This window comes from Chelonus insularis, unplaced genomic scaffold (genome assembly GCF_013357705.1).
Source record: "Chelonus insularis isolate UGA/USDA-ARS -01 unplaced genomic scaffold, ASM1335770v1 contig_88_pilon, whole genome shotgun sequence".
Lineage (NCBI taxonomy): Eukaryota > Metazoa > Arthropoda > Insecta > Hymenoptera > Braconidae > Chelonus > Chelonus insularis.
In genome coordinates this window covers 4,443,667-4,460,484 of record NW_023276776.1, presented here as the reverse complement: position 1 = coordinate 4,460,484, position 16,818 = coordinate 4,443,667, and the positions used below count along the sequence as shown (strand labels likewise).

The window sequence follows — 16,818 nt, the reverse complement described above, 5'->3', positions numbered from 1 at the left end:
TATTAATTAATAGTAATCAATTTATCATAATATTTAAGTTAAAAACAATAGGAAAAATTTGTTATTATAATGTTAGAAAAATAAATAATATAATATTTTCCTACATCTCTTCATATTTTTTCATGAAATAAACCTGCTATTTCATTTTTAATGTCATCTTGATATGTTCATAGATAAAAATAATGCCATTAGTCACGTTATCCTAGTGGACATTGAATATATTCTTGATGATCTTTAAAGATTTTCCTGAATACACCGCTTTAAATACCATGCTGTGAATTGCTTACATGTACTTCTAAGATGTTTATCAATAACATGTTTACGAGAGAAGACTAACAGATAAGGAATTATGCCGTGAGTAAAAAAATGATTGTCAAGTAGCACAATTTGATTACACTTTTTCGATGTTGACTCTGGGGGGTTACACATCACTCAGGATATTGAAGTGACGCTTATATCGTCAAGTTGTGTTTACTTCTTGATTAATTTTGTATGTGTTCTAACGAACAAATGATTAGTACATTCTAATACAATCAAAACTAATTTGCCAAGGAACTTTGATATAGGAAATTTCCAGGAAAAATTGTACTATATCAAGAGGCGATAAGTTCAGTAACTTCAGAAGTTTTCTCTGAGTAACTTTCCCTCCATTGTTGTTGATACCTGTTTTACCGAAAGTGAATAACCGTTAGTATTTATTGTTGGTATAGTGAATGTTTAGTGTATCTATTTTAGTTACAATGTTGATTAAAAAAATTTAGCAATTGTAAGATACTGAATTTTAATTTTTTTTTTAAATTACTAGTGTTATTTTTAATAGAATATTTTGACAATATTTCAGTTTACTATTTGAGACAGATCTAATTATTAATTTTGCGGTGATATAACCTATACGTAGTATTTTTTGAATCAAGTACTTTGAATTACTAATTATTTCAATATTCATTACTTGATAATTTTATTTACAGGTATAATTATAAGCATAATTAATCCAATACAAACCTAATTTGATATTTTAATGAAGGTATACACGACAGAACTTGGATTCAAGTTAATTACGTCTTTCACAGATAACCTACTATAACTTAACAGGAATAATTACACTATCAGGGATTGGTATATTAACTCAATTAAATATGCATATATATAGCACATTTAGATTAGAATAATTTTTTTTTCTTGACTGTAATTTTGTTTTCTTAAAAGTCGATATATTTATTAGGGCTTGTTGTATATCTAAATTTACACCACCTGTTGGAATGTACTGTTTGTCTACATGGAGAAAAAGTTAAAGTAAAAATTACCATGGAAGCACAGTAAACAAGGAACAAACTGAATTTTCGGGTAGAGTTCCAATTACGGATTTCCTTTACTTTTATCAATTTTTTAATACATATTGACGATGCCACGACTAGCCCTGGATAATTTTTAGAGCAAAAGAGAGACTAGTCAAGTTTCTCTTCTCTATAGCTCTACCAGATATAATACACTATCTCATCAGTCAATATAATAAGCAAATCATGCCTGTATTCGTCAAATGTGGCTTTCCTTTTGATCTGCACCATCCCTCATACAGCTTAAAATAATTGAAACACTATTTGAAAATTATTTGAATTCCGTCATGAAATTTACTGTAGCTTTCTCTCCGTGTAACAGAATTTCATTTACTAATTACTTGAGCCTCTTTTCATTCTTTTATTACAATTATGTAAAAAGTTATGATGGTAATTGTTAAAAAAATTAGTCTATAACTTCAACTACTAAAATGTTCATTCAAGAATCGTAAATATTTTTGCTTTCAACATTTTCACATTCGATATTGAAACAATTATAAATACTTTAGATTACAATAGTTTCAAAATAGAGTTTTGTTGGAATTGATAGATTCATTTATCGGATCATCATCATCATTGGCAGTGAATCTGACAACATAAAATTTGATAGCTGCTCATATTTTTAGTATTTAGTAACGGCCTTTTTTATAGTTATAGAGATAAAAAAAACGATCAAATACAATCAATGTCTTATATATGTATATTTTTCATTATGTATTTACAATTTCACAACAAAATCGTGCAACATAACATCCTTCTCACTTTTAGTCGTAAAACAAATCACGACTTTTGAGAAAAGTGTGGACATCTCTAAAATGGTTTTTAATATTATAATAATAATGGGAATAATAATAATCATAATAATAATAGTAATAAATTGGTATTCACAATAATAATATCGATGTCAAAAGGCGGATTTTAGCGTTAAGAATTTACAAACATCTCTAAACACATCCATTCTTAACTTATTCTTTATATGTCTATTTTTATTTCATTATTAATAGAATTTTTCTTTATAATTCACTAGCCATCATTCGTATAATATTTAGATTGTCCATACTCACAATGATATTTTCATCCATTCATATTAATAATAAACTATAGTGGTAAAATAAAATTTTATTTTATTCGTTTTTGAGTATTTCACATTTTATTGAGGAATATTAAATTTTTTTTTTATTAATATTTAGTTCAGATAGTAGTTAAAATCAAAGTACGTCCATTAGCTTTATCATATGTATTTGCATTCTTTAAAATGTTATATATTAAATTGTCTTTCGATTGTATGCAATATTACAATTATATATTGAAATGAAATTGGACGAAATGAGTTTTAAAAGCAATCGAAATAATTCATTTTTCAATAATATATAATTAAAAACAATTTTAAAATGTGAGTTTTCATAATGAAGAATTTTAATATTAATTTAAAATATATTTATATGTCCTATGTAAAAATTAATAAGTGTATTAAAGTACAAAATGTTAATACTTCAATGACATATAATTGAATAGAATCATTTATTCAATTGGAATTTTCTTTATTGTATTTTTGATAAATTGTTTCTATTTATTATATAGTTTTTCAATCATAATAAAACTTTATATATATGGCAGTGGAACTATGTGACATATCAGGCGGCATTCATAGTAATAAGTATTTAACGGTATCGCGCTTTTATTCTCGTACAGTTGGCGCATTTACATATATAAATCAATAATTTTTTATACAATTTAATTTATTTGAATTATTATATTATTAAAAAAGTGTTATTACTCATCTGATTTTTATTTTGAATATCAATAAAAATCTAACGTAGTTTCATTTTAATCCGCCTTTCGACTTCGATTTAATATCATTTTTACCAGTTCTTTCATTCTCTCTCATTTATAATTTACTTTAACTTTAATCTAACGATAAGAAAGGCAATCGAGATAATAGCAAAATCTTTTAATGATCTTTTTTTCTGTTGGATCCAGGACCCAGGACGTAAATTAAAGCGCATGGTGAAATAATTATGTAATTAAATTCATCGTCAAAAGAAAGGAAGATGAAGTTAGGAAATACAGCGAAACAAGCCACCGTGGCGAACTTGCTTATTTGGTCGACTACTTACAAGTGCCAGGAAATTAGAGCGAGAGAATCTACTTGAGCTTAAATAGTCATTAGCTGCAAGAGAATAAAATGGTTTCGACTAAACTAAGGTAAGAGAGAATACCATCTGGAACTTATATCGAGGACAAACGTACCACGACTTGGACTTAATGTCGCACAAATGATGTCCATTGTTGTGTGACAGACCTCAAAATTCTTACTCTCTTTCCTCTTATCAAGCTGTTAGAGATCGTTGAAGTGAAAGATTTGAGTTTTTACGTTTCTTTTAAAATTGCTATTTACATATTTCTCTTTGATTTTAACTTCTTTGAATTTTAAAATACTTGAATAAGACTTGCTATTGTCTCGATGCTTATGAACACTCCTCGTACAACAGAGGATTTCTCTTCTTCAGAGTCGAGTGTAAAAACAATTGTAGTGATACAGTAGCATGATGATTTTTTTATGATTTAGTTTAATGTAATACAGCAAATCTTTGGCGATTTTACGTATAAAGTTTTCTTTGTTATTATCCATTTATCTATTTACAGTAAGAAGGAGAAAATTATTCTTATGAATCAAAAAAATTTTATACAAAGAATTTTCTCTATTTTTCAAAAATTCTACTTTTTTTGGCTTATTCAAATATTTTTTCGACCACTAAAGTTAATTTTCTCCTTAGTAAAAGAACATCTAACATCGTATTGAATATTGGCATATTTTTTATACAAAGATCTTGATCATTATTTTGCCTTGAGCCATTTTATATCGTATAACATCTGGATAAATTATGTTTTTAAAATTTATTTACCTATATTTTGTGTGCGCAATGCACTAAATTTGATTGAAATTTCTGATTGCACAGGAAAATGACTGTGCACTCATGCTATTTGTTTTATTCTTTGATTTACACATTACATTTATTCTTGAATTACCTGATTTGCTCCACTACCAGTATTATATTATTTATTTCCTTATATATATTATACAATATGTATATCATAAATTTTATATACGTTCATCGTATATCTTATATTGGAAAAATCAGTCTAATCGTCATACATATAAGTATCCTCGATTTGAATTACCAGAGAAATGCATTTTGTAAATGTAGTTGGATTGAAAATAAAAACATTTTCCAACGTTAATTAAAAACACTATGTTATTTTTAAGTTATATTTTATCAGAGTGTGTTTATTACGGTTTACACCCCCCTCCGCTGTCTTTAATTCGTACCGGATTGAGCATCGCGTGGGAACTTATGAGATAATATGTAATTTTTTTTCATTATGGTGTCCTCTGTTAGAGCACATCTCCAAGTCCCTCGGCGACATTTACTCGAAGTTTGACGAGCTTTCCTATAGCAAGGTCGACGCCGTTAGCACATCCGGGACGACTGGCCTCGGAGGGGAGTCCATACATCACACCCTCATCTCGGTCATACTCCCTTGGGTCGTACGGTTTGAGACTTGGCCGCCTTGTAGCAAAGGTTGATTCTCAGGTGGACTTTTTGCTCTTGGAGGTGGTGGAGCTCGTGGCACTGTTATATGAATTGACCCATTTGGTGGACACTGTTAATATAATTATTATAGAGTGAGAAATAATTATTTAATAATTTATTAATTATATACAATAAAATTCATGACGTAACGTTAAGACTTTCTACCCCACGAGGTATTCCCATTTCATGGATGACGGATGATCTGGGAAGAGTAGCATGTCCTGGATGCTGCTGTTTTTGATAATGGTGCTGATGTGGCAGTGTATGAGTACTTTGGGCTTGTTGAAGTAACCCAGACTCACTCGATCCTTTTATAACATTTCTGAAAATAAAAATGTGTTTTTTTAAAGTGTTATGAGTTACCCGCAATATTATTTTTTACGATTATTTTATTGATAGGATATTTTGAAAGTTATGGAAAAAATCTTGGAGAAAAATGAGATTATAAGGGAATCAAATATTTATAAATCATTTGAAAATTTTTTTTCTTATTATCTTATTAGATGGAATTTGAGATGTTTGTTTGGAAAGTAAATTCTGAATAAAACTTTCTGAAAGTTTCCAACCGTTTTCAAAATTTCTAATAAAAGAATAAAATCTTTGAAGAAACTTTCAAACATTCCCACATTTTTTACAAGTTGTCAGTTACTTCATTGAATAATTTTTCAATTATTTAATAAATTGACTTGAACTGAAATCGCATTGTACAATTATTAGGTGAATTTAGTTTTGACAAAAGTATTTATCTATATGTCAACTTTACCTTCTTATCATTTCATTCTCTACATCAACCACAACCTGACCACCTTCACCATAGTGTGAATGAGGCAGTGGTGGTTGTTTAAGTTCCGTGAAACCCCGAGGGCCACATTGCTGATTCATCATTTGTTGTTGTTTCAGACTCTTCACTTCTAGACGATTCTTGTCACGTTGATAATAGACTCCAGCAAATATCAGGACGTTTAAAATTAATAAACTACAGCCAATAGCTATTGTTACGCTTAAAGCTGTTGAATATGCCGTGTATCTGAAAGGAAAATTTTCTTCATGAGAAAATTTCACTCATCTTACTTGAGTAATCTCCAAAACTTACCCGGAAGCATCTATGGCTGCATAAGGATCTAGGCTGGAATTATGAACATTTTGAAGATTTGTGCTTTGGATAAAACTGACACAAGTCGTGATACTGTAATCTGTTGTTGTCGGTAATTCCGTTGTGAAATTTCGTCGTCTGTATTCTTCACTAATTCTACTGAGAGGATCAGGACGTACTGAGCCATCATACAGATTGGGATCTCCGTGGCTGCGGAAGAGATTGTGTCTTGGCTCTACGTCTTCCATTCCAGCTCTATGTAATTCCGGAACTAGTCTTAGCCAAACAGATAACTGATGAGCTCGGTAGTGATTCTTCATAGAAGGTTTTTTTGCTAAAAAATAAATGACAGTGAATTATTATTAATTCTTTTTTATCTTATTTCATCAACTCCTCATTATTTTTAACAGAAAATAGAGAGAAAAGTTATTATAATAGATCAAGACATTGAAAAATCGTTTTAATAAAATTTTTCCATCCTTTCGTGAGGGATAACATTGTAATAAACCGATACTTTGAAAATGATTTTAACCATTTCAATTTAAAATCTTATTCTTTTACTTTAATAATACTCTGAAATTATGGAAAAATTATCAGGCTTTAAGATTAACTCTAATTGAATTTTTTTTGTTTTAATAATTGAAAAAGAAGTCGTTTTGAAGGATAGTCATTATCAGATATTTTTTTATTATTTAAAAAGTTAGTTAAATACTTGGGATTTAAATAAAAGAATAGTCAATTTGAAGCTATCCTGAGATGTATTGAAGAAAGAATTTCGGTTTAGAGCTGATCAAATTGTAATTAAGAGAAAATTAATTTTTTATTTAAAAAAATTAATTTATTCTATATATTAGTTTATTATTTTTCTAAATAATTAAATATTCATGTCTCCGCTCCAAACAGCAATGCAAAAAAATTTTAAATAATTATTTAGTTACTTCATAAAGTGAACGTTTAACGTACTATCATTTTTTATCTTATTATTTTTTTTTAATAGTAAAGCGTCATCCAGTATTTGATTTTTATAAATTTTTTTCATAAAAACGTAAAATCACATGAACTGTTATATTTTTTAAAATCTCAACATGAGAAATGCAGAAAATTCACTAGACATTTTCTCTTGATAACAAAAAGTGAGCTTCAATTTCTTTACGTTTGACTTATAGCCATCATGATCGTGTCTAGCCAATAACTTGGTGAACATTTCATTCCTGAGGCTATTCTTTCCTTTATATTTCTTGATTTTTTGTCACTACATGAAGAGGATATAAATTTTGTAAATTTTTATTAAAGATTCTCATACATTATTCAGTAAAAATAATTAAGTGGGATATTTATCGTCAATAAACAAGATAAACAATTTGTGTGTATCTTAGTTGTTAAGATTGCAACTTGAGTAAGTCATAGCGAGATGGCAAAAGGAGAATGGGTAAGCATACCGACGACTGGCGAGTAATTACTTCCTACGTGCTAGGAAACCGTACACGGAGCAATCTGTTCGATGTTCACCGTGAAGAAAGTTCGAAACTATCCAAGCCAGATCAAAACTTAGCACCCACCAAGATCGCGCACCTCTTCTCATACCAAAGAGCACAAGATAAACTGATGAATTTGATGCTGGGTTTTGGCAAGTATTGAAATTCATGGCCAACTAAACTTTAAGTATGAATATTAAGTAAGTGATTTATTTTACAATTTTCAATACCAATTTCTCCCATTTTTCACCAACTTCCCTGATATTTTTCTGTTATTAATAGTTTGTTCTTGCAGATGTAATGAAATTCAGGTGTTGGAGATATTGGATTTCGAAGTAGTGAATATCTGATTCCAATTTATGCATATGTGGATTATTGTTTCTGAAAGTAAATGAAGCAATATTAATTACGGGACTAATCTCAAGTTACTGCAAGTTCTAATTTCAACTATACAGATAGGTATATCCGTCGTCAGGATATCCGATTTAGATCTTAGTTAAAGTTTCCAAGTATCGACTTGAAATCCATTTTACCACAAGGTATGTTATTTCCATATTGATGCAGACCTTGGGGTTCAACAACTTTTCACCTATTCCAGGCTTCTTAGTATTGTCTGTCACACGTGCGTCCGATCTGGTGACTGGTCGACAAAGCGACGAGCTCTACTACTTCTACCAATTCTGCCAGATGTTGTTGTCTATTTTTCGTCTGGTTCTTTGTCTCATGACTTCTGGACTTTCAACACTCTATCGACAACTCTTGTGAACTATTTCTAAAGTATTATCTCTTTATCATGTGTATTATTGAAAAGTTATTACGTATATGATCAAAATTAAGCTACAAATATTTCTATCACTCTTATCATAAACCCTTGTTTGGTTTCCTTTTTTATGCTGGTGAAATAGAAAAAATTTTTATGAAGCTTTTTTTATAACTTTGTCAGTTATAAAAACTGTATAAAGTATATATAAGATTAATATAATTTTCGTATATCTTTTTGCATATATGAGCATGAATAGAAGCTTTATGTAATATTTTTTACTTTTATAGTTTTTCTTTATTATTATGAACATTTTATAGAAATGGCTTTTACTTTACGCTATGAAAAATCTACTAGAATTTCAAAAAAGCATAGACAAATATTACTCGATTAAAATTATCATTTTTAATATTTACCTTTTTCAATTTAACCTTAGGAAGATGATGCTTAAGTTTGAAAGAATAAAAGAACTTTGAATACTTTTTTCTGCGTCTTTTTTTCCTGTCTTTCAGTAGTATTGAGGTCTATTTTTTTCAATGTTCATCTATCATTTCATGTATGCACAAACATGACACTTGATTTACATTTTTTATATATAAATTTAGCACCATTTTTTTTCTATATTCTGATGAGAATTAATGTTTTATTTAAATCTTTTTGTATCAAAGCAATCAACTTTGGTACAGTATGCAGTTATTTTTGAGTTGCTACAAAGTTTGAATAGACACTCGTACTTTAATTTCCACCGCGCGTGCGTAATGTAATTTCTAGCTATAAGAGTTTATCAATTTTTTTCCATTTAACTTGGTGAAAGTTGTCAGAAGGGTTGATTATCCAGTCAGCAGCTTAGACTTCTTTATTGCTTTTTCTGTGTCTCTACATTTCCGTTCATCATTCGTTCATACTTGTTTGCAGCAAAGTAGCTACCAAAACTACAGTCCAGATGCTCGAGAAAACTTTTGCTTCTCTGGAGAGTCATTTTTACTTGCCTTGGCTGACCATAAAAAGAGTTGAGGTAGTGAGGGAACTTGAATACAAGCGTAAAACCTGCCGAGACGAATTAGGTGATGCAAGCCAAAAAACTCTACCTAGAAAGTCAAGAAAGAGAGAGAGAGAGAGAGTGGAAGATTTAACGAAAGTAATGTGTACTTTCCATCAACCCCGGTAACTTTAAGGTAAAAATCTAACTTAAACCGAAAAAATTTTTCCTTATTAATAATTTCAAACTTTCATATTTTTATCTGTGTAGTTAATCTGATTAAAAAAGTAAATTAAATCAAAAAAATTGTGTAAAAACATAAGTGATGAACAAGTATTTTTGCTCTGGAAAACTGATGAATATTTTGTTTATTCATATGATGATAAAGTGGAGATAATAAATTTCAAATCTGGATGAAAAAGAACTTCAATTAATAATTCAATCCCAAAATTCAATTTGATTTTTAACATCAAATAGATAATCATATAGAATAAATGTCTAGTAGATTAAAAATAAATTACCTTATAAAACTTATGTCCAATTAACTATAAATTAGCATAAATTTTTAAAAATATTGTGAAATTCGATATTAATGGTTAGCAAATAGAATCGTTATAAGTTTATTTAAATTAAAATAATAATTACATAATTATGTATATATTGTTGTTTTAATTAAATGAAAAATATACTGTTCTCTTAAAATAAAATAAAATTTGATTACCAATATATTTTAATCTTTCAATCAATATGTTATTATAGAATATTTTACTCATGAAATTGGCATTATTTATTCAAATTAGCAAATATTTTTAGGATATTCATAAATTTTGATGATTTTTTGAAATATTTATTTCAAAAAATTAAATGAAAGTATATTTTTTTGTGAAATTTAACTTATTTTATTATACAATACTTTTTAATTTTATTTAAACTTTTAAACTCAATTAACGATTTATTTTTAATTTATTGTTTCAGGGTACACAAAGCAGTTAATTATAAAGTTATGTGGTAATGTAGGAATCATGTCATATACTTGCAATGGTATTTTGGCGAATGAGTAATATATGATGGTGCGGAGTACAGAGAGGAAAAACATGTAGAGGAACTCAACCAACAAGAATGAAAGCCACACTTGTGAGCAGTCCCCTTTGATCGAGTTTTCCCTTCGAAGACTCTTTACGAATGAGATATTACGCGAAGCTTGTAAAATGTAGTGTATGTTTCTATCATGAATATCAGCAGAAACGAGATTGTCTATATGTAGCTTTATGTACTAAATGCTTCAAAGTTGAAATAATTGAATTTCGTCTGTTTCATATTTTGAGATTTAAAAGGTTTATAAGTTTAACAGTAGTTAGTCATTGATTTAGTAGTTAACTTTCAATAATTATTTTGAAGCATTCATTAGAAATTTCAGCTCTTAGACTGGGAAAACCATACAGTCAATACTTTTTGTCAGAAAATAAAATAACTCATTTTCAATTAAAATTTCATTATTTCAGTCAATGTAAAACTTATTTATAATTGAAAATTTATTGCATGCTTGAGCTTATGACTTAATAAATTGCATTATAAGAATAATTGTATAAAGTATGAATACGTTTATAGAAGCTGAGAGGATTTCTTAAATAATTATAGTTTAAATTGAAAATGAATTGAGATAAATTCAAGTTAGTTCGAAAGAAAAAAATAAGAAACTAGTACAGCAAGAGATTCATCTGGCAATAGCAGTGTAAACACATTAATTAATTAACGAGAGTATACTCTAGAGTGATCGTTATTTTTAGAAGTCAGTGTAAAATCGAGAGTTAAAGTGCATTTAGTATAATTGCCAATGCAGTAGAAAGTGTCTTCCAAGTTATGGAAGAAGATTAAATTTCGCAAGCATTTGGCTTACAATAGAGAAATGCACAAGAAGTTCTACTATTACAATAATGAGAATATAATTCTTGGAAGTTATTGATCGATATACATGTATATATTTTCAAATTTTACTTATGATGTAGACATATAGATTTGAAGTATTAATTAATGTATTAATTACTTATCCCATTTTCAGGCTTAAAAATGAATTTATTTCCAATTGAAGGAATTTTATTACGAAATTGAATAAAGTGGTCCTGATGATATTGGAAACCGCAATAACGATAGTACCAAAATGAAATTATACTCTACCACTCCAGGAGATTGCGGAAAGCAGACGAATGAGTTTGACTGCAAGATAGGCTGAGGCCATTAGTAGTGTATGCGTCTCTGAGTAAACATGTTATTCGAATTCCGACTTCATATCCGTCTTCAGGAGACGATGATTCGGAGGTAGAACGTGAGGAGGAATAGAGTTTCAGAATTCCGAGTCACAAGATGAACGAAAAGTAAAGGTTCCAGACGACAAATAGTTGAGGTAGCTTCTACAAGCCGAGAATCAAGTTAATTAGCGTCGAATTAATTGTAATTACAAAATCTTCCCCTTAGGAATATTTTTTATCTTCATTTGAAGTTAATTATTTAAGAGAGAAAGTATTTTTCTGGATTAAATTTTTTTAAAACATTATGACTATAAAAAAGAAAATACTTTAGGTATAAAAGTCACTGAATTCTGATCCTATCAGACACAATTCGATGATATAGAGGCATTCGCTTAGCTAGACGTTTTCCCATGGGGATAATCCGTTCACTCTAGACTCGTTCGATGAACATCGTGTCTTTTTTTTATAAAGAGACTAAAAGAAGTTGAGTTGCAAGAATCCGATTAATTTCCTGCTCGTCTTATATACCGTCTACAAAAGACTATATACGGTTGACTATTGAGTCTTCTGGCTTTTCAACTTGGTGGACAAAATCCATCAGTAAGATTGACAAAATCAGAGATGGAAGAAGAGAATTACTTCAACATATAAGAACTTGATTGTACCTTCAACATTTGACGGTTTTAATCATTGAAATTACGAGTGTTCAGGATATTAGATTCTTCAGAAGCAAAAAATATCTAACAATGTGTTTTTCTCTAGCCAGAAACTGATAAACAAATGAGAAAGTAACTTACAACAAGACTATATATTCTAGATAGAGAAAGATAAGTCTAGTAAAAGGCAGAGAAACATTTTAGAGGTACCGAAAATAGCTATAGAATGATGGTGAGAAGTTGGAGGTTGCTTTGTAGAACGACGTGTTAGAGAAATGGGATGTGCGAGATACTAGACTTGGAGGCAAGCGACAAATTCAGTTGACGGAGTCTAGAGGTACACCACCACACTTCTTTTTTTAAGGCTTGAGAAATAGTCGTGGAAGAATTTCTTATTAGTTTGGAAATTGAAATCTGGAGTACGTCTTGCGCGTGATCCGAAGCTCCGCTTCCATTCCTCTGGTCTTGGCATACAAGAAAAAGGTTGAGAGACTTACACTTGATGTTGGGTAATTCTTTTCTCAACATGTTCACGTTTCTGGAGAATTTCAGATGAAAAAAAGTACATTGACAAGGTTACAAATTAGATGAGGAAATACTTCAGTTGGGTGATATGTTGATTTAACATTCTTTGCAGTAGAAATTATTCTTACAGTTTTGTTTATTTTTGTGGATTTGCAATGTGCAGAGTCCTTACGTTCATCTATTCATTCTCCAGTAATGTACATTATCGACAAGAAAACCAGACTTGTAGTATGTCGACAGCAGCAGATGCTTTAGAAGCATAAGCATTCTGCAAACACGTAGAACATGCTATAATATTATATTTCTGGCTTTGTTAACACTCTCCTCTTCGCTTAGCTACTATCCTCTTCATCTCTTTCTAGATAGTTTCCAACATGATACTGTCAGATTCCATTGCTAATTAATTTATGCCTTTATAACATTCCATATATTTAAGTATCAAAGAATGGTGAATTAGAAAAAAAATATAAATTGCCTTAAGTACTGTTGGATGAATTTAATATTAAAAATACCTTAGGGAGAGGTAGAATTTATTATACGAACTATTGATGTTGTATATAATAAGATTAAATTCTTAATCGGTATTTACCTTCAAGCACTATATAACATATTAGCATCTTAATGCAGTAATTTTGTTGAAAGTTTACATGCTATTTATTCCCTGAAGCTTTCCCTCGGGCACTTTTGGTGTCTCTGATATTCTCAATTGATGGATTTTAGATAGTGTATCGACCCTTTGATAAACTGATAGTGATGTTCTAGTCAATTAAATATTTAGCTTTTCTTTAGATAATATTTTGTAAACTAATACGTCGATGGTTTCTTTAAAAATGATGTTATAAATATCAGTCTCATGAAAGTTATTAAAAAAAATATACATCAGTGGGTATTGAATTATAAATACCGATAATGAAGAGGAAAAAATTGCAGTTAATTAGTTTGTTAAGTAGCAAAAAGAAGAATGTAATTTTCGAAATGATTCTGTTAGTTATTATTTTTACAGAATTTTCCATGCTTGTTTTTTCTAGAAATAGAAAAGAGTTATAAAACATGAAGCGATTAAAAATTAATTAGCAGTTTAATTATTCTAATTTATTTCTGTCCAGACAAACGTTGACACGTGATTATTATTTTTTTATTGTTTTCTTTCTATTGACTTTATGTAGTATTAATTTAAACTTTTGAATATTCAAATGCAATTGGCGGCTTTCCAATTGTTAGTCTAGTCACGGGTTGAAACATACGAACAGGTTTAATCGTCGATGGTTATGGTGATGCTGATGAGCTTGGTTCCATCACCCTTTACGAGCGTCGGTGGCATATTCCTAGTTAACGTAATGTGTGGTCATTTTGTATTTCCTGCTGGCCTCCATGAATATACATATCTATACTTATGTACATAAAGTCCAGGGGTATGGTATAAATTAACCAGACATATTCTACACTCGAGTGAACTGGCAAACTACATTAACAGGAGTTCAAGAGAAATGTGACTCAAAGTTTGTGCTTAAGGGCTCAAGGGGTTGGAAAATTTGTATTTGCGATCGAAACATGTACCGGCATTATACTTAGCAACAACAGTAACATGTGCGACTCATAGATATAGGTGTGCTTCTATGCGAGTTGAGTTATCTTATTAATATATACAATAATCTCCTTGGAAACTCTTGTAATGCAGAATTATATTCACTTCAAACAATCCGATAGAGACTGACTTGACAAAAGCAACACATTCGCACGCATCTAATCACAGGACAGCAGTTTCCGTATGCAGCTGAGATTAAACTCATCTAGCGCAATGAAATTTCACGTCAAACGATCGTCAGCCAAGCTTCCTACGTACATTAATTCATGCATTCGTGCATCATGAGCTGTAGGATGAGGAGAAAATATTATGTTCAGTTTATGTTATAAATACAAACAAAAATGAAGATATTAAAATTCTGATAATAGAGAAAAGAATATGATAAGGAACAAAAGAAAGAAAAGATGTTTATTTTTTTACCTGTATAATAGTGACGTTATATAAGTTCAATGTTATTAATGTATACTCCAGAGATTGAGAATCAAATGATTAAAATTTCATAAAGTTGATTATTATCACAATAAGAGATGAATAATTCTGGATGATATTGTTGATTTTATTTCTAAAGCGCTTCCTTTGTACATGAAATAATTGTGTGACGTAAAATTTTATCATCACTATTATTTTAATTGTTAATGAGAAGTTTATCTTCGTAATGATGCTGTAATTCTTTTTAAAATGACATTTATTTAATTAATTGAAGAATTTTTTAGATTATGATTTTAATTATATTTTTTTTTAATAAATAATTTTTAAATAAAAATTTTAACAACGTCTTCCATGCAAGTGATACATTGAAATGTGTATGTGTGCACATATACAGGTAGATTAACTGATGGAACGTGACGATTTATGTCGTATTACGAAAAGCACGTGTGCGACATCTGGTAGTTATACGTGAGATACTGATGGAATTTTTAGGCAGTCTTTCTTTTATTCCTGAACCCCTGTGGAGGTTGGACGTTTTTTGCGTCATTATTTTGCCTAACGAATAATTACTAGGTATGTATGAAGATTAATTATTTAATTACCAATATACATACATAAATATATTAGTAATAAGTACACAATGGAAAATAGCTGGTTACAGAAAGGTAAACATGCAAATAATTAAGGACCATAATTGTTTGAAGGAGAACTCAAACGATGCATCAGCCGTTAGAACTCCATTGAAAAGCCTTGGGCGTTGTAAGTTTTAATCGCTGCTTTTGTGACGCCATAACATTCTACGACATAAGAGATTCCAGTTTTCATCTATTGTATTAGCACCTTTGTGTGCAATATAATTGTAATGTGTTATTAGAATATTCAGTTAATTTCCAACTGTTAAAAGACATTAGGCTTTTGCTATAAGATGGCGGCGGATATGTATGTGACCTTAAGGACTTAAAGCTTTAATATTGGAATTGGCGTAATGGAAAATGGAATTATGTCGGTAAGTAATTTTAATCACTTTAACCTTTACATACAGAAATAATAATGGTGGTTTTAATGAAGACAAAAGTTTAATTACAAATGTTGGATACTTTTTATTTAACTAAACAAATAATCCGCTTAACATTTTTGTTATTAAATAAACTTTACAGTATTTATATTTGACCCAGTGAACAATTTATGAAATTAAAAGGTCAATATAGAATTCAAGGTACTTTTCTCATAAATTAAAAAAAGTTTATGCTCTGTGGGAGTTTTAGTAATTTTATATTAGGGTGTATGAAAGCAGATTTTCACCAAAGTGCAGTATTAAAAGCCTGTATAGGAGTATAAAGTAAAATAAAAGTATTTAAGACTCAATATTTTATAATAACTAAGTTAGCCGCATACATAAGCTAGCTTTTTTCAGTCGCAAAATCTTCGTAAAAGCCAAGAAGCTAAGAAGGGTGAACAGGTAGTAAAAAGTTGAGCTGGAATCTGCTGTTTAACTTATTATATCTTAGGTGATAGTCAGGTAAAAGCGTTATTCGATTAATCCTGTTAGATAAAACACAGTAAAAGCAAAGCGTCCCAGAATTGCGAGGCCCTTCTATCTCTCTTTCTCTTGTTTACTTTCAACTTATTTCCCTGACTTTATCAACTTGCAAATGAATTTCATTGGTACTGAGAAAAATAAAAGATAGTAAAAAGATAGTTAGATATTAATCGGTGTTGGGCTTTAATCCTTGAAATTGAATGCAGTTCATATATCTATTTTATTTATTTAGCTTACACTTTTGTTCGAAATGTGAAAAGTAAAAAATCTAAGTATAGTATTTGTATACTCTTGTATTTATAGGTACATTCTCGTGAGGATTATCGATAAATCCTGGATTTTGTGCCCTCAATGTTATACAAAGTTCATGGACGATGGCTACCCGTCTACAGTGTTATGAATTACGACAATTTATTGGTGCGTCGAACGTTGACCTGTATCACTGTGGATAAATCCTCTAGACTGATTTAATTGCACAGGACATTCAGAGAAATATAAAAATTTATAGGGGCTACTGTAATGAAATTTTTCTTTTTATCACGAAGACTATGTCAATTTAATTGACTTTAGTACGAACATTTTTCAGTAAAAATCTGCTCA

The 16,818-nt window shown here is 29.7% G+C and overlaps 1 protein-coding gene across 2 annotated transcripts in view; it reads right to left on the bottom strand.

The window, feature by feature from the left end:
* Positions 1-2,792: 2,792 nt before the first annotated feature.
* The window catches only part of LOC118071981 (neuroligin-4, X-linked-like), a 132,122-nt gene continuing 118,096 nt past the window's right edge, over positions 2,793-16,818 (bottom strand). The window contains exons 10-13 of one of the 2 annotated variants that reach the window (XM_035091512.1): positions 6,024-6,357; positions 5,694-5,957; positions 5,081-5,252; positions 2,793-5,000 (exon numbers count right to left, since the gene is read on the bottom strand). In XM_035091512.1, the coding sequence (XP_034947403.1) occupies positions 4,851-5,000; positions 5,081-5,252; positions 5,694-5,957; positions 6,024-6,357 (920 nt within the window). In that variant the 3' untranslated portion in view covers positions 2,793-4,850. The remainder of the gene's footprint in view (positions 5,001-5,080; positions 5,253-5,693; positions 5,958-6,023; positions 6,358-16,818) is intronic. The other variant, XM_035091513.1, reaches the window with a different exon arrangement.